The 24,441-nt window shown below is 38.5% G+C and overlaps 1 protein-coding gene across 5 annotated transcripts; it reads right to left on the bottom strand.

Moving 5' to 3' along the window:
• Positions 1-1,692: 1,692 nt before the first annotated feature.
• Positions 1,693-20,451, bottom strand: C16H14orf28 (chromosome 16 C14orf28 homolog). 5 transcript variants are annotated; one of them, XM_070477996.1, is made up of 6 exons: positions 19,994-20,451; positions 18,688-18,777; positions 8,112-8,636; positions 5,994-6,083; positions 4,610-4,744; positions 1,693-3,819 (listed from the first exon to the last, which is right to left on the bottom strand). In XM_070477996.1, exons 1-6 carry the CDS (start codon positions 20,002-20,004, stop codon positions 3,636-3,638), a joined length of 1,035 nt encoding a protein of 344 aa, XP_070334097.1. In that variant the 5' UTR covers positions 20,005-20,451; the 3' UTR covers positions 1,693-3,635. The 5 variants fall into 5 exon arrangements, with proteins under 5 accessions (XP_070334097.1, XP_070334099.1, XP_070334098.1 ...); XM_070477998.1 differs by lacking the exons at positions 18,688-18,777; positions 19,994-20,451 and adding exons at positions 8,891-9,065; positions 11,497-11,816; XM_070477997.1 differs by lacking the exons at positions 18,688-18,777; positions 19,994-20,451 and adding exons at positions 8,891-10,004; positions 11,497-11,816.
• Positions 20,452-24,441: the final 3,990 nt, after the last annotated feature.

The following is a 24,441-nucleotide window of genomic DNA, read 5'->3' on the forward strand; positions in this document are numbered from 1 at the left end:
TCACCCTTCTCACCCTACCTTAATCTTACGCAGGGGGGTCTGCAGTACCCTAGGTGAGATCCTAGCCGCCCCGACCTTGCCTTGGGAAACTTCTTGGGGGGAGGACTTACCCTTCGGGTCCCTGTTCCGGGCGCCAACTGCGGGGGTCCAGCCTCCGCTGGTCCAGGGAACCCTTGGGATGAGCGGCGTCGGCGAATGCACACACACACACACACACACACACACACACAGTTACAGTGGAAAAACTTCTTCTTCTCTATTTTTTCTCTAACACCTTATATATCTTTTTTTCTACTGGGGCCAAGGTACGAATTATTGTTTTCAGATCTTTCCAAATGACGTCCCCTTAGATCAACAAAACAAGTCAGGGGATATTTTCCAAGACAGAATTTCCCAGGGTACAAAATCTTCCGTCTCTAGTGGTGCGTGACAAGGATTGTTTTGGACCTCTTAGCCCACTCTGTTTTCAGGTTTAAACGTTCTTCTTGCTTCACTGCTTCACTTGAATGGACAAACGTCAGCTACAAAGAAACACATAGCTACAGGGAAAAAAATATCTTAACAGTTTTACAGTATAATCAATCACTTAACCACTATAGTTTCTATTATAATTTTACCTACTATGAAAACTTAACTTTTATATTATACACATACTACAATATCTTGCTTACTATTTAATCTACAAGCCATAATTCATTCTATTTTCACACAGCCGTCTATGATACCTAAAGCACTAACACTACTTCCTAGTGTACTCCCAGGCACACCATGGGCAGGGGAAATGGAGTAGCAGCAGCGTCGCAGCTGCCTTAACCCTTACTCTACAATATGAGAATTATAGCATTGTGTGGTTATTAAACTTACAACTAAATCTAATGGTGTTTGCGTGTCCAGGGATGGGATTCACAATCACATTTATAAGCAGTTTTAACTTCTAATCTATTTCCATATTCCCTAATATACCTCCTATATATAAAATCCCACATATCTATAAATGGCCTAAATCTAAATACCTCCCGCATACCAGGTTATTCATATGGTTCCCATCTCCCTGGGGGCAGAGTAAGCCTAACTCTTCTGGGAAGCCCCCAGACGTTTACACCCTAGAGATGTCCCTGGGACCTTCCCCGAGGTCTACCAGGAACAGTGAAAGACCACCAAGAATTCCAAGAAAGAGTATTAGCACAGACAAGACACATATAGCAAGAATAGGGAGTGTCCCGGAGCCTGCTGGACTCGGATTCCCCTGGGTTCATGGCCTCCTTGGGTCCATGACCTTTACCCAGAGCCTTGTCATGGGCGGGGCGTTCGCTTGTCCTCTTCTTGGCTCCCGACAATTCCCTCATACCTTTTGTCCCTCTCAGCATTCCAATTTCTTTAATAGTGTTTAAGGCTATAAAATTTTTTCCATACTCTCACCTTCACATTTTTTTATAATCTTGTTTACTTTATACTTTTTCACCCCTTTCCTAGTCACTATTTGGAGGGAATAATGTCTTCAATTACCACCATAACAATGAAATACCTATTATCCTTAAATCCTAATCATCTGGGGTCCAGAAGGCATACTTAAATTTCACTACACATTAATTCCATTACCGATATGAACTACTGCTCAAATAATTTTTAAAAAGATCTGAAAAGTTCATTAGTAAGAGAGAATCTAGGAAACTTGCCTGTACATGAAAGAGGTAGAAAAAATGGTTTTTTTTATTAGCTTGTTCAAGGTAGTCAAGATGTCAACAAACATTTAAATCCTCACAACAACCCTGTGAGGTAGGTATGTCACTGTTTCGCGATAAGCTATAATTATTCCAAATAAAGTGCAATTCAAAAAAATAAATCTGCATCAGGAATAATTTTGTTAATATCATTTATGTATATGCTAATATTTGTGTTTCTGTATACTTTGATTCATGCAGTAAGGTGTTCCCAGAAAAGTATACTATAAATCAAACCCTATTTAAATACATGCGGAAACTATTTAAATAAACTTTGGTGTGAATTTTTAAAAAAATAAAATAGATCACTACTTTGAGCATACACAATGAATATTCCTTTTTTACATATGATAAAAAGGCATACTCATCAATGTTGCACTTATATTTATCCATTCTTCAGTAAGTTATCTTAACATGGCACCAATGCAATGTAAGACTTAATTTATTGAATTAAACCTCAGCAATTTGGTAAATGGCAGTGAATTGTGATGCTGTATAGAAATCTCCAAATATATTGCACTCAATCTCAACCCCCAAACCACACTGAAAACACTAAAATAAATGATGATAGATTTCAAAAAGTATTTTCCCTTGAGAACATTATTACTTTTCCTTTATATTGCAAAAGGAAGAGAGATCCTAGGTCTTTGAAAAGAAACATAACATTCTGATAACTACGCACTTCTGGGGATTTATACTTCAAATCAAAGAAAGTCTCATGGTATCAATTTACTATTATTAAGGCAGCACACAGATGTTACCCCCAAAATGTAAGTATTTTTTCCTCTGTGCCAATGTGACTTACTAGGAAGAGAAAGACAACTGACCTTTGAACAACATGGGTTTGAACTGTGTGGGTCCGCTTATACAGGTATGTTTTTCAGTAAACATGTACAGTAGTACTACATGATCCGAAGTTGTCTGAATCCAAGGATGTGGAACCACAGGTATGGAGGGAAAACTGTAAAGTTACATGGGGGAATTTTGGCTGTTTGGGAGATCAGGGCCCTAGCCCCTAAGTTGTTCAAGAGTCAACTGTATTCTCAGGCACCCATTTTCTCTTAAGTACATGTTCAAAGTACATTTCCATTGTTCATTCAACATTAGTAAACATACAGTTTGCCTAACACTTTTTATAGCTGTCTTATCTGCAAAATAAATTTTTATTAGAGAACTTCTATTACATTTAAACATTAGTTATATAATTTGAGTAAAAATAAGCTTAATTAAGCTTGGAGCTTAGTTAACACTTAAAATCCACTGCTAGGTTTTTAACACTTTAGCAAGTGAAGTTATTTGCCATTATAAAGAAATAATTTAAGTCCAGAGAAACATTCTTACCAAAGTATTTAAAAAAAACTGCTGCAGGGACATTAGGCAAGTCAGGTAAAATAGACTAAACCATCTCTAAGTTGTACATTCAAATCCAAACTAGATCCAATAGTGCACTTTGGATTATAATGAGGTAGGGCAAATAAATACAGTCAGGTATTTTGAACTGTTAAGTTTACATAAACTGAAAACTGATTTGTACCCAGGTTTTATTTGGATATCCAAAAGGAAAAATTGAGAATTCAAATGATGAATTATTTTCTCAGATTCAAAGACAGAATTGTAAAAAACCTTTGCGGTACATATAAATAAAAAATACAAATGCTACAAGATATATTTCATTTCAACATAAAATATGCTTGTATAAAAATAACCTGGGATTAAGAAAAAAGAAATACAAACATTTTTGCATAGATTCTCTATATAAAACTTTTACCTGGGGCTAAACACTAGAAAATACACCTCTGAAACTAATATAGTTGAACTATTTCCTTGGATACCAAGTATATACAAAACAAAAGCCCTTCATCTGGGGGAGCATGGGCAGGAGGGAAAACAATATAATTTAGCATCAGTCTATATTTATTTCTCTGTTGCTCGAATATAAACCAATGATGACAAGAGGAGAAACTCTGGGGGTTTATTTAACAAAATTAAATTCACATTTCTGAGGCCATCATAGTGCATCCAATGTCCATCAATTTGAAAGGCTGCAGAATAATGATGTTCCTCTTTGTTAAACAATGTGGCACCTTCCAACAAATACCTGCAATTAAATGACAAAGTGTGGCAGAAAATCACAGAAAAGAAAAAATACTTTGTTCTTACAAAAACATTCCTTACATTCTTAACTAAGGAATAAGATTATTTGCATTCTGTTATCTGAAAAAAGACATTCATCTGTAAAAATCATGTACTATAATTGATAATTTGGAGTAAGATGTTTAAGAATTTTAAAAAATGATACATTTTTAAGGGCATTATTTTAATAGATTAACTTATGAACTGCATGGTTCTATTATATAAGAGAAAACACAAAAAAATGTTTAAAGGCAAAAAATTAAAAGAACCCCTTATATCCTAATTTGGATCTTAATCTAACTATGACAGTAATATTTTATGTTTAAATGACCTCATACTATACACGACTTTGGCCTGAAATACAAGTAATGGCCAGACAGTATTTACTATTTCCTAAGTCCTAGGTACTATCCTAAACACTTTAGACACTATCATCTCTGTTTTATAGATAAGAAAACTGATTTGTAAACTGGTTGCTACTGGATCAACATCACATGCTTGAAAGGTAGGGCTGGGATTTGAACCCAGTTCAGTCTATTCTATAGTCTAAGTACCTAACCGCCAGGTACATTGCCAGCAACTGACTCCCTGTAGTGTATTCTGATCTTATTCAGGATACATAAATTTAGAGATAGCTTTCTTTTTTTTTAACAATATGTATTTTCTTAAGGGCTAGTCAAAATCATGATAGAATACTAGAAAAATATAAATAAACTTCTCTTATTAGTCTTGTAAAACAAACAAAAAGCACCTACTTGTGATCAGATAAATCCAAATAATAGGGGACATATGCCAGATCTTCAGATTTCCAATGCTGCATATTTAAGACAACAAAAGGGGGTGGCCCATGGCAGAACACTCTTTGGGAAAACTCTCTTAAGCCACCACACCTAAAATTGAAAATAGGCATGAACTTTATTATACTTGAGACAAAGCTGCCTTTTATCACTCTGAGTTGTCTTTATCATTTAATTTCATAATAAGCATATTATCTATTTTAGGTATGGGAAAATTGTATGGCTGCATTAATACCTTATATGTCTAAGTCTCAGAGTTTATAAGCTAAGAGAGTCTATATATAAGAAAATGACATTTTTAAAACTCCAAGGAAAGCTAACTATGTTTATCTCAGCTTATAAAAGCATGGAGTCTTTTGAACTGATAGAAAAGTTTTTATTCAGAAAAAAGGTTTTCTTTCTCTAGGCTGGTTTCAAATGAGAATAATGGCAGAGAGGCAATAAAATGATTCTTACAGTCTTCTTTAGAATGGATAAAATTCCCTGATTGGTTCCTTTTGCCATTACGATGCAGCAGATTCTGTTTTCCTAGTAGCGGCAGGTATTAAGCATATGAATTAAAATAAAACAAATACAATTAAACAGTAAAATCTCAATTAATTGGAAGGCTCAGGGGACAGTAGTTTGGTTGACAAACACTGACTAAACTAAGTTATCTGAAAACCATTTTGTTTCAGTATTTGTTGCAAAAATACACCTAGTTCACTTTCTGAACTTACGTACAATTAACTGAAGGTATTTTATTCTTTCCTTCTTTTGTGATTAATTAGGTGTAAGATCGTCCTTCTAAATATTAATTCTCCTTGTATAATACTATAGATATAAAAATTAAGAGGCTGGGGTGAATATGTTCTGCTCCTTTGGATTTCCTTTTTCTTTTCTTTTTTTAACTAGGTTAAACTTTTTGGTTGTCATTTACTGCTTTCTCACTGACTCAATGGACATGAATTTGAGTAAACTCCGGGAGTTTGTGATGGAAAGGGAGGTCTGGCGTGCTGCAGTCTATGGGGATGCAAAGAGTCGGACACGACTGAGCGACTGAACTGAACTGAACATAAATGAGGAGTACAGGAAAAAATCCAGTTAATTGAGGGTCCAGATTAGCTGGGTTCCGGTTAAGCAAGGTTTTATTGTGCCTACTCAGGAGTGGGGGGGCGGATATTCATCAAGCAACTGCAGCACAGCATGAAATGGTATTGTAAACTAGAAGGTGTTAAGATTCCAAAAAGATTAGGCTTCCTAAACATTTATGAGTTCCTGTTTTATAACAAGCATACCAGTCCAGGTTTCTTTATAAGAAACACAGAAATACTTTCATCTTAAATGTCTATCATATACTCACCCACGCTCTTCACACAGTTCAATCCTGGAGCAGAATAACTCATCCACAGCCAGTCGTATCAAGTTTCCATGTGGAATTTCTTGGGGAGGACTATAAAAATTGCAAAACGCATGTAAGAAATGCTTCAGCATTCTACATGTAAATACAGTAAGTCGTCTGCTTAGCTCAGTTGCTAAGTCGTGTCCGCCTCTGTAACCCCATGGGCTGCAGCCTTCCAGGCTCCTCTGTCCATGGCGTTTTCCAGGCTAGAATACTGGAGTGGGTAGATATTTCTTCTCCAGGGGATCTTCCTGTCCCAGGGATTGAACCCATGTCTTCTGCTTAGCGGGTGAATTTTTTACTGCTGAGCCACCAGGAAAGCCCAAATATATTATGTGGATAACAAATTTTACAAGCCATTCATTATTAGTAAAGCACATTAGCGGGCGAATTTTTTACTGCTGAGCCACCAGGAAAGCCCAAATATATTATGTGGATAACAAATTTTACAAGCCATTCATTATTAGTAAAGCACATATGAAAGTATAACCTTTGTTATTCATCTTTGTTATTTCTTCTAGACAGTACAGAAACCAGTTGAACTTAATAAACATTAGTGCATGAAACTTTCTAAGAAACATTAAATATGTATGTAAACTGACCCTGAAACACACAGTTGTTACTTTAAAAATTTCTGAGAGGATTAAATAGAGTGGATCCTGGTCCTGATGTAAGAAAGCAGGATCCAGAATTAGGAGAGCAGCTGATTAGTTAACCTGACTCAATGTTAGTGAGAGCCCCTGTTGGCCTCAGTTTCCTGATTTGTTTAAAAAAACTTTTCCTACATACTTCAGAGGTTGTTTTAAATACAGGATTGGAAAATACTAAAAAGTTATATAGAGTATAATGAAAAATATTTATTGAGAGGCACAAAATGCTAGTATTAATATAGGGCCGTAAATACTTCATTATAGTTTTAAAACATATGTAAGTTAAAAGATACTAGTTTTTTTTAAAAAAAACAAGACAAACTTCTGAAGCACTTTTTTAAAGTCCATAATGATTTAACAGTAACAACTTTTTCCCTGATGGAAGTTTCAAAATCAACATCATCCTATCAGCAATACAGCAAAATGGCCAAAGTGTATTTCAGAACAAGAGAAACATTGATTGGTAGTCTCTAAAAATAATAACAGATCTTCTGCTTTCCCATTATCCTAAATATAATATTATAATCTTAAACTAAATATGCTATACAGAAAAGGTGAATATAATAAGTTTGGGTATGTGACATACAATCCCACAAGGGAACAATCTGTTAGGCAGTTTTTTTCCTGGACCTCAGGGCCAAGTATGCTTTCTGACAAAAATGTGTTTGGATCTGTTTTTCTGTCCTGTTCCCCCCGCCCCTCCCCAACCTCCACACTGGCAATTATCCCTTTTCCAGCTCATTTGCCCTTGGGGCTTTAATGTTTCCCAATACTCCACTAGGGCTTGCCAGTTTGGCCTCCCTCCCTGTCATTTTACCAGCTTGAAGACCTGCCTTTTCTCCCCTCAGCAGGCTATCAGTACCTTTCTAGCCAATAAAAAATTTCCTTACATCAATATCCTTTTCAGGTATTAATACTCCCAACTTTGGGATTCTGTCTCTAATTTTGCCCTGGCCATGACATGGAGTACTTTCAATCTTCCTGTTCAAGTAGAACTAGCCTACCTGACAGGGATCTATTCAGAGAGGGAAACATTTCAATATAGTATTAAGTGTCGTTGGAGAGGTTAAATCTGTGACACAAGGAATTATCTTCCTAGCCATATTAGTAAATTCTGAGTGAGAGGAAAACATTGTGCGTACTGAGTAGGTCATTATTTAGCAGGTGAAATAGTTATCAATTGGTTTTGTAAATCCTGAGATGCTTAGATATAATAGAAGAGTAACATTTTTTTTTATCATGGAACCCACTGAAGAGTCTTGCATTTGCCTGGTTGCTTTATATATAAGTTGTTGCACAAAGGGTCTATACATTAAGAAGTACTCTGACTATATCTATCTATCTACCTATTTTCCTATCTATCTATATCACACATTATAAGCATACTACTTTTGCTAAGAGTGACAAAACAGACTTTAGAGCAACTTACTTTATATTAATTGTGCGTTGCTGATCTTCCTGCACTCGAGTGGGGCATCGCCAGTTGGAACAGTAACTCTCTTGTATGGTTGACATAAGATTTTCAAGATTTTTTGTAAAATTATCATGTTCATTCCCAAACAAATCAATTATTAATGAAGCTTTATGAACTTCAGACTTGTATTGCTGTTTTTCCATTTTGTCCCAAATCCAAAGTAGCTTCACGGTTGTAAAACTGTAGGTGTCCATTAAATAAAGAAAACAGTCTACAAACTCTCTACCTAAATGAAGAGAGAGTTCCCGGGGGAAATTTTCATTTTCATTGAGAATGACATAGAGTAACATCAAGAATCCATCTATGGTGCAGGTATTTTTCAGTCTTATTTCAACATAGAGTGGCGTACAGGAGACTGCTTTGCGGCCAGCTTTGATAGTAAAAACACCTCCCCAAGGAAGAACAGGCCTCCAAAATGAGCGATCTTGGTTATAGTTATTTTTAATTGATGCTTTGATCTCTTCAAACAGTGTCTTCATCCTGCATTTTAAAAGTTTAAGATAGTCCTTGTAAATTTGTGACTTTATCTTTTAAATGCATGGTATATGTTTAAATGAAAATAAAGCTATCTAAAGATTAAACTAAGTCTGCTTAGATAGACTCCTAAAGGAACAAAAAGATTTTGAAACAATTCAAGCCATAAGCCATTTTTTCAGCAATATGCATGGTCTCTGGAAAGACCATTTAAGAAGTTGTAAGCTTTTTATGAAATACAGAATGGTCATTTGATGGACCTTTTTATTATCAGTTCAGTCGCTCAGTCGTGTCCGACTCTTTGCAACCCCATGGACTGCAGCATGCTGGGCTTCCACGTCCATCACCAACTCCTGGAGCTTGCTCAAACTCATGTCCATCTAGTTGGTGATGCCATCCAACCAATTATTATTGGTTATATTGCAGGTTTTATCACTGACAGAGGAAAACGTTGTTAATGAAAAAATCCTAAATAAAAACAAAACTATTCAAAAGATACAGTCTAAATTTGGTTGAGTACATTCCTAATGCAAACCTCTTCCTCCAAAATATGAGCTGTGTTTCATTTTCTTGTTAATATGTATGTTTCCACTTATGAAACTGATACAATGGAATTCTTAGTTGGGGCACAGAGAAAGGCCAACTGGCTTTGAAAGACAACATATGAAGAGTACTGTAATCGTGAGAACTTAATTGTATTAGCATAGCTAATACAAAAATCATTTCTATGCACTTGGGGGTTTTCACTTGCAATTTAGGACCATGCTGCATGCTAAGTTGCTTCAGTCGTGTCCGACTCTGTGCGATCCTATGGACTGTAGTAGGCCAGGCTCCTCGGTTCACAGGATTCTCCAGGCAAGAATACTGGAGTGGTTTGCGATGCCCTTCTCCAGGGGATCTTCCCAACCCAGGGATCGAATCTGGGTCTCTTAATCTCCTGCATTGGCAGGCAGGTTCTTTATCACTAGCGCCACCTGAGAAGGACCATGCTATCCTATAATTTTTAAACACAGAGGCCATGCTGGGACAATCTGTGGTAATGAACTTGGTTCATTACCCTGATTCCTCTCTCTGCATGTTTTGGGAATGAACTGAGGTGTCCTCCTTATTTAAATGGGCACCTATCTTCTCCCCAACTTTGAGGATAACTAACAGCTTGGTTTTAAAGTCATTGACAGTATTCTAATAAACATGTTGGTGTCATATGTATGTATATAAAGCAAAATTGAAAAAAATTAAAGAATGAGGTCCTAATGAAACTGAATTGAAAAAATTGCTTTGCTTTATTTGGAACAAACAAATGTCTAAACTAAAAACATCACAGGGTTTTCCAATATGTTTCATGTTTTGCATTTTCATGAAAACGGGAAGCATCTGAGGAGGAGGAAGACAGAAATTAGTGACTGAGGTCAGTGTCTTATTTTGATCATAGTTTCAAGTGCCACATCCTACCAAGTACAATATAAATCCAATACTCAATGCTGCAGACCTATGTGTTTTGTATGGAAAATTAAGCTCAAACCTATTTTCTAACGCCAGCAAACTAAAAATTCAGTTTTACCACACACACACAGTATTTCTGACTTAGGCAAGATACTGTGGACTCTAAAATATTCAACACTATATTTAGTCTGAAGTGTAGATGTTTATATATAGTTGCTAGCATGCTGGCTCCAGTCAACCACTTAGTAATAAGAGGGAGTGGCAAATTCAGAGCTAAGGAAACACAAACTCAGTTTCTGGTTAATGAAGAAGAAATGTTTCAGAGCATATTCTTTTAAAAAATCACAAGGTATTTAAATATTTAAAACATGAAAATAACGTTTCCTCATGGTTTGACTGATTTCCGTGGCATTTTAAAGAACTTTGTAGCAAGGTCATGTGATTAAGAGCCTGCGTTCAGATTCTTAAATATTGCATTAGAAAGGAACTGTAAATTTCTGTAGTATTTTTTGCTAAATTATCTTTTAGACATGACTAAATGAGTACTGCTCTGTAAAGCAAGATGCACTCTAAGAGAATTAAACATATATTTTATAACTAACTACATATATATATTTTAAAATATATACACACACATAAAATGATTTCTCTAGCCTTTTTCTGGGGAAAACAAAAGGAGATAAAAGAGCATTGAAAGAACTAAAGGACACTTAGTCTAGCTTATGCAGTACCGTGGTGATTTGTTCTAAAGTAAATTACGATAAAAGCTACTAAAAAAGACCAGAAAATGTGCAAAGCACTTTACTTAAAATTGTCTTTTAAGTTTTCGCCACACTGTCAAAAACATCGTTTCGTTAGACAATGATTTGTAAGTCCTGGGGAATTACTGGCTTTATTTTCCTGCTTCAATAGGCCCCCTAGTTTGGACAAACCAGGAAAACTCCCTAGACTTCTATTTCCTCGGCAAAAAACGACACCTTTTGCGGTCGTTTCCAAGGGTGACAATCTTTACTCCACGCTGGTCGTGAGGACCATACCATTTACCCAAAGCACTGAATGCCAGACACCCTAAGAGTTTGGGGTCCTGCAGGTTCCCTCCCGAGTCAGCGCCCCCAAATAGTCGAGAAAGCGGCCCGCAGTCCGGCTCGAAGCAGCGCGGGGCTGGGTGTGCGGTGGGCTCCCACCTCCGCTCCGCCCACCCCGCCCCCGGCCCGCAGCTCCCGGGAAGGCCCGGCCCTGAAGGCTGGCCCTGGACTGCGGGTGGATCCCCGAACCCGGACCCGGGGAAGGGGCTGGGCATCCCCTGCCCGCATTCGAGCAGTGGACCCGCTGAGCGCCTGGGACTGCGGGTATTGGACGAGAGGGCCGGGCCGCGGAAGGCGTCCGGCTAGTCTCAGTCCACCAGGAAGCCCACTCTTCGTACCTCCCCGGGGACCGAAAACCGCCGGTGCCGCCGCACCCGTCGCCGCCGCCGCTTGCTCATGGAGAGCCCGCGCCGCCGCCGCCGCCGCCACCTCATTTACTAGCACCGCCGGCTGTTTCGGCCTCCCCCGGCGTGAGCGCTGGGCTCCGAGACGGCCTCCATCGCACCCGTCGCGGTGGGAGCCACAGCAGCTCCAGCGCCCAGGCCCGATCCGACCGGACCCACGGAGCCAGGACCGCGGGACGCGTAGCTTCTTATTACGGAGGAAGATTCGGCCTGACCTCCTCCCCCCTCCCCCCAACCCCTGGGTCTAGTCTCTAGCTGCCTGACAACCCTGCTGCGCAGGCGCGAAGAGGGCCCTGCCAAATGTGCGTGTGTAGGGTGTGTATACAGCAGCAGGATTCACCCAATGGGAACCAGGATCAGGTGCAGGGGGCGGGACCTCGCTGAAAGGGGCGGTGTTCCAGTGTTAGAAAGTGGGTGGGGCAGCCGGAAGTGGGCAGGGTTTGCACGGAGGCGGAGCTTTGTTGTCAAACCTGCTTGGCTTTTACGGGTTTGTACCATTTTAGGACTTTATTTTGATTTTTGGTTTGCTTCTGCTTCTGGGCTTTTCAAGTTCTTAAGTCAAGAAATGAAAGCTTTGTTTTCTTTATAAGCTACAGTTATTCAAACTTTTGATTTAAGTATATATTTAAGGAAAATTGAGTTAGTGTTAAATTTAGTTAAATTGAGTTAGTGTTAAATACTATTTTTAGTGTTCTGGGTATTAACTGGCCAATCTGCTGTAATTTACAGTGGACATTAATAACATTTAAAGAAATTAGGGCTTCCCAGGTAGCGTGGTAAAGAATCCGACTGCAAATGCAGGAGACATCAAGAGATGAGGGTTCAATCCCTGGGTCGGGAAAATCCCCTGGAGAAAGAAATGGGAACCCACTCCTGTATTCTTGTCTGGAAAATTCCATGGACAGAGGGGCCTGGTGGGCTATAGTCTATGGGATCACAAAGAGTCGTACACGGATCAGCACAGACGCAAATGTGGACATTCATATATAAAGCAAAAATAGACCTAAAGGAGAAATACTTGAACTATAATCATAGTGGACTCTAGAGATTGTAACTGAGACTTTATCACAGCTTTTTCAGTGGTCTTCCCTGGTGGCCCACCCGGTAAAGAATCTGCCTGCAATGCAGGAGACCTAGGTTCGGTTCCTGGGTTGGGAAGATCCCCTGGAAAAGGAAATGGCAACCCATACCACTATTCTTGCTTGGGAAATTCCTTGGATAGAGGAGCCTAGAGGACTACAGTCCACGGGGTGGCTGCAGGACTGAGGGACTAACACTTTCACCTTCTCAGTTACAGAACCACTAGGCAAGTTATCAGGAACAGCATAGTAGGGCTTAACAAAATAATGAACTAATTTGACTATAGGTACAGATATGAATATTGATATATGAAATATTTATTGACATATATTATATAACCCCCAAATGGAGTACTTCACTAAAACAAAAAGATACTGTTATATTCAAGTGCAGGAATAAACTTCACAATCAGAATGAAGTCATACACAAAAGAACTCACGCTGTATGAATCCCATTATAGAAAGTTTAAAAGCAGGTAAAATTAATTGGTGCTGTTAGCAGTCAGGGTAGTTGACCTTTGGAGAGTATGCCTGTAATGAGGCAAGAGAGTGGTCTTCTGGAGTGTCGATAATATTCTGATTTTTGATCTGGTTGCTAGTTATAGCTGTTCTGATTATAGCTCTCTTTATTTTGTAAAGGTTTGATCACTTACAATTTTTTCACTTTTTATATATGTTTCATTTCAATAAAGATGTACTTAAAAACAAAAAAAATTAGATAGCTTTGGCCCCGTTATAGAGATGAAAAAATTGAGTTTTGGACATGAAAAAGCCAAACACATTATGACAGCTGGAAATTGAAGCTAGAGCCTCTTAATACTAGAGTCTGTGGACACAACCACTATTCATGTTCTGAAGGTCCTAGTTCTTGTATCCTCTAGTAAAGAGTCAAAGTCCACGTGACTCTGCTTCCAGAGAACACAGGCCATCCTGGAAAACTACCTCCACCTGCAATTAGAAATGTCAATGCTGTAGAGATACTCCTCATCCTGCTGTGCAACCAAAAATGATTGTTTGGAAAGTGAAGCTCAACCTCCAGAATACACAATGCACAGAGCTCAAAGCCACCCAGCACATCAGTGTGGTACCCAGTCACAGCTGAGTCTGGCAGAGACTTGGACACCTTCTTAACTGATTTAGTGGTCAGCTTGATTATGGCAGAGAATGTCCTTTTGGACCTCTCAAGGAGTCTAGTAATGGTAGGATGAAACTTCTGGTAGAGAAGCTTGACTCACTCAAGATAATTAATTACTGCTGGTAGAGTTGGGAAGAAATAGATACCTCTCAGAGCACAGGGGAAGAAAGAGGTTCTGCCCAAAAAGAAAGAATTAATAATTCTGAAAAAATCTGTTCTTTTTAGTCACCTGGTTTTAATATTCTCGTGACAATTTACAGGTAAAGAAACTGAGGTGCTGATGCATGAAGTAGCAAGTGTGTCTGTATTGGAATTCACATACAAAATGTTCACTCTCAATATTAAAGCTATCTTGCAAGAAGAAAGCCCTTTAAAAATGTTTATAAGTGTGGATTATGTGTTTAATTGACAATCTCTCACAAGACATAACATTCATTTTATACTGATTGGGTCATTCTCTTACCAAAAACAGATCCAATAGCGCAGTTGTTACCATTTCTGGAGAATAGCTGGGAGATGGCTCATTAAACTCTGCTGAAGCTTGGCTAGACAGAGGAAGTATGGATTCCTGGCATACTTGGATAATTTACAAACCTCACTGAATCCTTTATCCAAGATTTCCTTTCTGTTCTTTTCAAAATCGGACAGCTGAGCTGCAGTCTTTTTAGACAGCTTCATTGAGATATAATTGACATGTAATATATGGAACATATTTAGAGTGTATAAATTGGTAAATTTTTAATATATGTATACCAACTTAAAATCACTGTAATCAAGTGAATAAATCCATCATCCTGCAGTTTCCTCACACCCCTTTGTGATTCTCTTATTCCTCCTTGCCTACCACACCTAAGCAATCACTGTTTTACTTTCTGTCATTATAGATTCATTTGCCTTTTCTAAACTTTTACATAAATGAGTATGTAGAAGTATGTATAACATTTTGGGGGGGTCCTGGTTTCATTTCCTCAGTGTCATTATCTTGATATTCATCCATGTACAGTAGTTCATTCTTTTGTATTGATGTGTATTCCATTATATGGATGTACTGCAGTTTATCATCTGTTGCTGGACATTTGAGTTGTGTCTAGTTTGGGGCTATTACCAATAAAGTTGCCATGAACATTTGTGTACAAGCCTTTGTATGGATATATATTTCCTTTTTTTTGTTGGATAAAAATCTAGGAGTGGAATGGTTGGATCATAGACAGATGTATGTTTAACTTTTTAAGGAACTGCTAAGTTATTTTGCAGAGTGGTTGAACCATTTTACATTCCCATCAGGAGTAAGTTTGAGTTTCATCTCCTTCACATCCTCAAGAACACTTGCAGTGGTCTGTCGTTTTTAATTTTAGCCATTCTAATAGGTAATAGTGATATCTTGTTGTGGTTTTAATTTATATTTTCCTAATGACTAATGATGTTGAGCATCTTTTTATGTGCTTATTTGCCATCTGCATATCTTTTTTGGTGAAGTGTCTACTCAGATCTTTGTTACATTTTTTAAAAACTGGCTTGTTTTCCTGAATTTTGAGAGTTCTCTATATATTCTGGATACAAGTTCTTTGTCAGATATATGCTTCACAAAGATATTCTCCCAGTATGTGGCTTTTCTTTTCATTCTCTTAAGAGTGCATTTTTTTTTTATTAGCAGTGTATTTTTAAGAACAGAAGTTTTGAATTTTAGTAAAGTCCAATTTATTTTATGAATGGTGCTTTTAGTTTCATTTTAAAGACATCTTTACCTACCCTAAACTCAATAAGACTATATCCAATGTTTTCTTCTAGAAGTTTTACAGTTTAGGCTGTATGTTTAGGTCTATGATGTATTTTGAGTTAACTTTTATTTATGGTTTGAGGCATTTTGTTGAAAAGGCTATTCTTTTTCCACTGTGTTGTTTTTGTGCTTTTGACAAAAATCAGTTGTCCAATATAATTTTATAAACATTTTTTATTTGTTCATCATCAGCTATATATATGTCCCAATGTGCTAGCATTGGAGCCATATATCAGTAGGTATTCTTTGTGAAGAATATAGACTAAATATTGCCAACTTAAATAAAACAAGAAAATTTCTAGAAGAATGTGAGGTGTAATAGAATTTTTTAAAAGCTGGGAAATAATCAGGTCTCAGCAACCTTGATTCATCCAAAGGGAGATAGTTCTTCAAAGGAAAATGATACTCTACATTGCAGAAGAAGAGAGAATGGTGCTAGACAGATATCTCCTGTAGCAGTGCTTCTTAACTTTTTTTTTTATATCAACACATGATAAATGATCAGAATTAGGCAGTGTGCAAGGGCAAACTGATGGTGATTAGGACTTGTCTATATGGGATGTAGTGAAAAAATCCATTACTTTTTCTTTAATACTATGTAATTATAAGAAAAAGGCACACTATTAGGGAGATGTGAAATATTGAGTCTATAAAAACACCTCAATAAAATATAAAAATTTGATGAGAAATTTGAGCTTGTTTGCACGATATGATTTTTTATTGCAAACCTAAGTATAATATACATGTGGAAAGGTGTATACAATTGTCTGTTGGTATCCATAAGGGATTGGTTCCAGGCCCCTCTTCCACCCCTGGGAATGCCAAATCATGCCTTGCATGATCAAGTTTCTTAAATAAAATGGTGTAGTTTTTCATATAACATATGCACATCCTCCTACATACTTTAAATCATATTTAGATTACTTATAATACCTAATACAATTTAAATGCACTGTGAATAGTTGCCAATGTGCAGCAAATTCATATTTTGCTTCTTGAAACTTTCTGGAACTTAAAAAATATTTTTCATCTATGATTGAATTTACAAATGTGGAATCCAACTATATATCATAATTTTGTTACTAAAGAATTTTCACAAAACAAGCACACTGACTGCGTGTTCTAGTTACATATACTTACAAAACAAATCACCCACAAATTTAATAGGCTTCCCGGGTGGCTCAGTAGTAAAGAATCCACCTGGCAATGCAGGAGATGTAAGTTTGATCTCTGGGTTAGGACAATCCCCTGGAGGAGGAAATGGCAGCCCACTCCAGTATTCTTGCCTGGAGAATCCCATGGGCAGAGGAGCCTGGCTGGCTACAGTCCATGCAGTTGCAAAGAGTTGTAAATGACTTAGTGACTGAGCATGCAAAATAACATTTATTTTGCATATGAATTTGTAATTTGGCAGGGCTTAGCTGGGATAACTTTTCTGCTGGGGGCTGAAATTATCTGAAGTCTCCTTCACTTACATGTTTCACTGACGGTCCTGCCTATTGACTGGAACCTTAGCTATAGCTATGTCTGTGATTAGAATACCTCCCCATGGCCTTTGCACGTGACTCCCTGACTTTCACAAAGCATGGTGACTGGATACCAAGGGTGAATGTTCTAAGAAAGAGAGTCAATTAGAAGCTGTAGTGCTTTTTCTAACCTAACCTTGAAAGTCATACAGTGTCAGCTCTAGAGCATAATTTGCTACAGGTGAGTCTCTAAGACCAGGCATATTCAAGGAGAGGGGACTGGTCCTCATTTTCTGATGGGAGGTGTGTAAAAGGATCTATGGAGATGTTTTTAAACCACCATACGCATCTAACCAGCTCCCTGATCAAGAACTAGTGACCCAAACTAGCGTTCCTGTCGTTCCCTGCTGCCCCAAGGGTAACCACTATTTTGATTCTTAAGAGCTTGCATTGGTTGTTGCCTGTTTTTGTACATTATGTAAATAGAATAATACAATACATACTTTTTTATGTTTAGTCTTTTTCTTTCAATATTGTGAGGTTCATTCATGTTTTTTTCCCATGTAGATTATTCTTATTACTGTTAAGTATTCTATTTTGTAAGTAGCACATAATTTATTTTTTTCCAATTTATTGTTGATAGGCATTTGGGTAGTTTTCAGTTTTTGACTAATATGAGAAGTTCTGTTTTGAAAGTCTAGTACAGGTCTTTTGTTACTTAGGTAGATAATATATACATACATATGCATGCATTTCTGTTGAGAATATATATACAGCAGTGGATTACTGGATTTAGGATATGTATATATTCTACTTTAGTTGAACTAACAATTTTCCCAATTTTCTGAATTTTTAACATTCAGAAAACTAAGATCATGGCATCCAGCCCCATCACCTCACGGCAAATAGATGGGAAAACAATGGAAACAGTGAGAGACTTTGGGCTCCAAAATGACTGCAGATGGTGACTGTAGCCATGAAATTAAAAGACCCTTGCTCCTTGGAAGAAAAGTTATGACCAACCTAGACAGCATATTAAAAAGCAGAGACATTTCTTTGCTGACAAAGGTCCATCTAGTCAAAGTATGGTTTTTCCAGTAGTCATGTGTGGATGTGAGAGTTGGACTATAAAGAAAGCTGAGCACCAAAAAATTGATACTTTTAAATTGTGGTGTTGGAAAAGACCCTTGAGAGTCCCTTGGACTGCAAGGAGATCAAACCAGTTCATCCTAAAGGAGATCAGTCCTGGATATTCATTGGAAGGACTGATGCTGAAGCTGAAACTCCAATACTTTGGCCACCTGATGCGAAGAACTGACTCATTTGAACAGACCCTGATACTGGGAAAGATTGATGGCAGGAGGAGAAGGGGATATCAGAGGATGAGATGGTTGGCTGGCATCACCAACTCAACGGACATGAATTTGAGTAAGCTTGGGGAGTTGGTGATGGACAGGGAAGCCTGGCGTGCTGCAGTCCATGGGGTCACAAAGAGTTAGACACGACTGAGCGACTGAACTGAACAATTTTCCATATTCTGCCACCTGAAGTGTGTCCTCATGAACATGATTTCTTCATACTAGGTTTTATGCTTGAAATGGCTATACAAAAATATAGTCCTGTTTTGAGCCCTATCAATGATCATCTCCTTAGATTCTTGATCGTTACCATTTATGGAAGAAGACTGAGCTGAGCTGGCTCTGTTGACCAAACGTGGCTTCTCCAGCACGGTGTCTGCTTCTGTGGTGACTCAGTGCTCTACAAAGCAAGTGTGTCAAAAAAGAAAAAAAAGAGCAAGTGTATCAGTGAACAAGGCAGACCCTGCATGGCCTTTTATGGCCTAACCTCAGAAATCTAGCCCAGTATTTGTACACCTAAGCAGATGATGGCAAATGCCAGAAGAAAATGCATTGCTTTTGCTTCAATTGACAGAACATATTTTATTGTCATTAATCAGAATGTAGATAATTTGATTTTTTAAAATTGTACTCTAAATCTAATACTCTTTCGTTGAGAAGGTTGAAATTCCTTATAATAATGAGGAACAGTTTTACAATCCATTCATAGTTTTCATACTAAGTAATCTACTTAATAGTAATGTTTTTCACTGAAAATACACAGTTGTTGATTAGCTTTAATAAATATTCTTTAGGATTCAAATTAGTAGTTGTAAACTATTTTGAATATCACATTTCTAAAAATTGAATTTTTGCTTTGATCTGTAAAGTTGGTTAGTAGATGTTAAAAGAGGTTCAGAACCTATCACAAGAGTTAATGAAGTTAGTACCCTGGGATATTAAGAGTGCTGAAAAGGCATGAGGAGAATATTGATATCTGAAATTGAAGGCAGAGAGCCTGTTTGAAGAGTCAGCCCATGGTGACTCCTTAAGAAGAGACCTGAGGGAATCACCCTGATATCCTACTCCTCCACCCTCTGATATTGTGACACATGGTCAGTATGCTACTATTGTACTATTTGAAAGTAGCTCATTTTCTATCCCCCTTGCTTCACTGGTTAACAGTATTGACAATTCTGATTAATAAAGTCAGTGATTCTGGACTTCCCTGGTGGTCCAGTGGTTAAGAATCCGCCTGCCAATGCAGGGGACACAGGTTCGATCCCTGGTTCTAAAAGATCCCAGAAGGTGAAGAGCAACTAAACCCATGAGCCACAACTACTGAAGCCTGCGTACCCTACAGCCCGATCTCCACAAGAGAAACCACCACAATGAGAAGTCCATGCACTGCAACTAGAGTAGCCCCTACTCGCTGCAAATAGAGAGGAGCCCCCACTTGCCACAACTAGAGAAAGCCTGTGTACAATGAAGATCCAGTATAGCCAAGAAGAGAAAGAGTGCCTCTGTTTGCAATCACGTAAGGTCAGATCTATTTTACTCACTCCTGTCTTTTGTGTTGTGGTTGTTATATGTGGCTGCATGCAAATGAATTAAAAAAAATATTTTAGTTTACTTACATGTCTACCATTTCTGGCACCCTTCATTCTTTTGTGTAGATCTAAATTTCATCTGGTATCATTTCACTTCAGCCTGAAGAGCTTCCTTTAATGTTTTCCATAGTATAGATTTGTTATATTGGTTTTCAAAACTGGCTGCACATTCTTGGACGTTTTTCCACTGTCCCCTCCTCTCAAATGTGAGTTGACTAGTGATAACTTTGATCTATACAGTACAGCAGAAATGAAACTCTTGACATCAGAGGTTAGGTAATAAAAGACCATGAGGTTGCTGTCTTACTAACTTAGATACTTACTCAGAGAGTTGAGCCACCATATGAAAAGCCCACCATACTGGAGAGACCACGTTTTGGTTAACAGAGCCAGCTAAGCCTGGAAGTCTATTCCTGCCATGGCGCCAGGTATGTGAGTAAAGCTGCCTTGACCCCTCCAAGCCTCCCATTTGCCTGGTGAATACCACTGAGTAACTTCCTTCTGCAGTAGGGGCGGGGCGAGGAGGGGCCGGTGCACAGCTGTTAGCGATTGACCGTTGGCGACTGACCGTTAGTGCTCAGAGTTAGCGCTCAGGGTTAGTTAGCGCTCGACCGTTAGCGCCCGACGGTTAGCGCTCCAGGGTTAGCGGTTGACCGTTAAAACTCTGCAGTTAACACTGGACTGTTAGCAGGAGACTCAGCCACGCGGTCAGAGGTCCCGCTCTGTCACCAGTCAGCTTTCAGTGGTCCTTCCAGCAGAGAGGTGGATCGCAGCCGTCTCCCTGGGGCCGTTCAGGTCCTTTGACTTTGGTGATAGCAGGTGATCTGGGGTGCCGCCCGGGACAGGCTGAAAGCCGTGTCAGGCAGAGCGCCGGGGTCCTTGCCACAGCTGTCCACTGGCGGGGCCCAGACCTCGAAGCAGCAGCGGACCTCTCTCCTGTCCCCACCTCCGTGACATAATGGTGGCGACAGTCTCATTGGGCCACAGTCCACAGATGTCTCAGCAACTGGACGGCATGGGCACTGCCTTTAAGGTAATAACTTCAACCAACTTCCCTCTCTCCATGCAAGTTTCAAAAATTGGTCAAGCTCTGATCAGTTGTCACCCCTAAGAGGGGGCCAGAGGTCAGGGTTAAGGTACAAGGAGGTTGCATGTCATATGAGGGGCAGCTTTGAGCTGGAAATTAACCTGATTGGGTTTTGGTACAACATGTATTCCGACTGATCCTATACAAATGATGTGTTCCAGTTTAAATAAAAAGCCTGAGGGCTGCTGGGTCATGGGCACTTTGTTCCCTCAGTAATGACGGCTGGGTAGGGTCTGAGGTCCTGGTCCAGAGGGTGCCACTAGCTGAGATCTGCCTCTTCAGCCAGGCCTGGGCAATGGTGGGAGAGCCCAGACAGGGTGCTGGACGAATGCTCCCGGGGAAGGGTCACCAGCCCACACGGGGACCCCCTTCTCTGAGCCCAGGACCTGGCCCTTTCAGGGCTCAAGTTGAGCCTTGGGACCTTACCCTTTCTTGTCAAAACAGAGAATAACGTTTTTGAGACGTTTATAGGAACATCATTACCTGACCGTGACCTGACCTCAAGAATAAAGGTCAAGAAGTTTGCAACAACTAACCATGTTCCCCCCCACCCCCACCCCTATCGTATAAAAGGGCTTTGCTGAAAGCTTTCTGGGAATTTAGGCTTTTTAAGGCATGAGCCACCTTGCACGGTCCTGCAGTAAACCTTTCTCTGTTCTAAACTCTGATGTTTTGATATTGTTTGGCCTCACTGTGTGTCAGGCACACAGACTTGGATTTGATAACACTTTGATGTCACACAGAATAGAATGAGTACCTAGCTAAAACCTACCCCAATTCTTGACTTTCTTAATTGTGAGATACAATAAAATTATTGCTTTCCCCCTGTATTTTTGAAGTAGTTATAGAGCATAGATAAGTGGAACAAAATTTGGGATGCTGTTTAAAAAAACCTAAAGCCTGTGACATTGACTTTAGGACACTGTGTCAGGCAGACATTGAAAGGGCTGCAAGAAGACTGTTAGCAGAATCCTGATAGGCATCAGAGAAGGTGTCAATAAGGGCTGAAAAGAAAGAAAGAAAAGTGTTGTTGGAAGCTCGAGGAAAGGAGGCTCTTGCTGTGTCATGGCAGATGGTTTAGCAAATGTGATCATGTGAAGAATTAGAAAATATATTTGATGAACCAATGGATCTGGCTTAGGAGATTTCCATGCACAATGTTGAAGATGTCAACTGTTTTTTGTTTATATACATTTAGACTATGTATCATAAGCTATGAGTAGACAAAGCTGTACTAGAGAAGGAGTTATTCAATTTTCAAATAGAATTTAGAGGAATAGTGTAGAGCAAGATCTGAAAATTAAATGATTTCTTATCCTTAGCTTCTCCAGTAAGATCAAGTCCAAGGCCTGTTAGAAAAGCATGAACGCAAGATAGGGAAGAAGCTGAGGATGTGATTGTTAAATCTTTCAAGAGTTTAGAAGCAGATAAAAGGTCTTGAAAAGCTCTTAAGCAATTATAAACAGAAAACAATTGTTTAAACAAACAAGTGTTAGGCAATAAGCTTCTAAGAATCTTAAACAACAAGACCCTTAAGACTATTAAGGACCTTGTCCCACAGTAGCCTCACAGGGAGCCCCAGGTAGAAAAGAACTTATCTTGAAGGTGTTTGTGTCTTTATCTAATGGTATAAATTACAAATTGACACACAACAAAACCCACAAAGTTTTCATAGTAATTATTTCTCTGAAAAAATAGACTGTACAAAATGAAAAGTTTATTTTGGATCCTCAAACTTCTGTGGATGGGAAGCAGGTTGAATAGGCTGCTAAGCTGCAAGAATGGAACAGCTCTACGGAGAAGGAAGAATGACTTAGAGGGCAAATCCAAGAACTCAGAAGGAAGAGCTAAAAATCATGGAAAGCCATTTCCAGAGAGCAGGACTGGGCCCTGGTCACGAACTGGTAACACATAGCCAGCTGGATTTTAGAATTTCAATAGATGAGTGACTTCCAATGGATTGGTGGCTTAAATGGATGTTTATTATAATTATCCTATGCCTATTGCACCACTATGATTTTTTTCTTAATATATGTATTTTTTTGAAATATAGTTAACTTAAATTGTTTCCAGTGCACAGCAAGGTGATGCAGGTATACATATACACACACATATGTTATTTTTGAAGTTATTCTCCATTATAAGTTATTAAAAGATATTGATTATAGTTTCCTGTGCTATACAGTAAACCTTTGTTGCTTGTTGCATATATATTTTTTTAAAATTAGAAATCTAGCATTCTGTTCATCCTAAGTTTCAAACAAGTAGAATCAAAATATCATAAATTTTTTAGTTAGGCAAAACTTCATAAGCTTTCTAAAATATATATATTATACATGTTATTTATATGTGTGTATGCAAAAGCTTTTCTACTATGGTTCATAAAGGTCTGAGAAAGATCATTAAAAAAAAAAAAAGAGACAGAGAAATTGGAAAAAACTAGATGAAATAGGACCCCTGAATATGAAATAGAAAAAATGAAACTAGATAAAAGTAAAAGATCATCATATAGTCCAGTTGTTTTTAAGCATGGCTGCTCATTAGAAATATATTTAAAGCTTTGGTGAAAAAAGAGCAATACCTGGGCATTTGTATTTTTCAAAAAATTCCAAGATAATTCTGATATGCCTCTGGATTTTAAAAAGTATTACAGGCTTTTCTATCAAATGGTAGCTTTGGTGATATACAATTCTGTTATTTTTGTGACCAATGCTGATACAATGGCATTAAATGAGTAATAGTTACATAATCACAATAGTAAAAGAAATTTATCAGTTTCACAATCAATAGTCAGACAAAAAAAGATAATTACGATTGCAAGTCATAATGGGAACATGATTAACCTAACAATATAAAATAATTACACACAATTTGGGGGATGAAGCAGAGTGATGTAAGTGGAAATGCATACATGCACATGTTTTCATCTGCCCAGCCAGCCTATGTCTTTTGAAGTGAAGTGAAGTCGCTCAGTTGTGTCCGACTCTTTGCGACCCCATGGACTGTAGCCTACTAGGCTCCTCCGTCCTCGGGATTTTCAAGGCAAGAATGCTGGAGTGGGTTGCCATTTCCTTCTCCAGGGGATCTTCCCATTCCAGGGATTGAACCCAGGTCTCCTGCACTGTAGGCAGATGCTTTATGTCTGAGCCACCAATGTCTTTTAATACACCAATTGCATTTAATGTAATTATCAATGTGTATGATCCTGTTATCATTTTCTTAATTGTTTTGGATTTATTTTCTATAGGTCTTTTCCTTCTCTTGTGTTTCCTGCCTAGAGAAGTTCCCTTAGCATTCATTGTGTGGTAGTGAATGGTTTGGTGGTGCTGAATTCTCTTAACTTTTGCTTGTCTGGAAAGCTTTTGATTTCTCCATTAAATCTGAAGGA

Source organism: Odocoileus virginianus, chromosome 16 (assembly GCF_023699985.2).
Source record: "Odocoileus virginianus isolate 20LAN1187 ecotype Illinois chromosome 16, Ovbor_1.2, whole genome shotgun sequence".
Classification (NCBI taxonomy): Eukaryota; Metazoa; Chordata; class Mammalia; order Artiodactyla; family Cervidae; genus Odocoileus; species Odocoileus virginianus.

Excerpts from the sequence above, each read along its gene's own strand:
- C16H14orf28 (XM_070477996.1), bottom strand. Across the intron at positions 8,637-18,687 it reads TCAGTCTTCTTCCATAAATG|GATGAAGACACTGTTTGAAG; the intron begins GTAACGATCAAG and ends TTTAAAATGCAG. Across the intron at positions 4,745-5,993 it reads GAACTGTGTGAAGAGCGTGG|GTGTGGTGGCTTAAGAGAGT; the intron begins GTGAGTATATGA and ends TTTCAATTTTAG.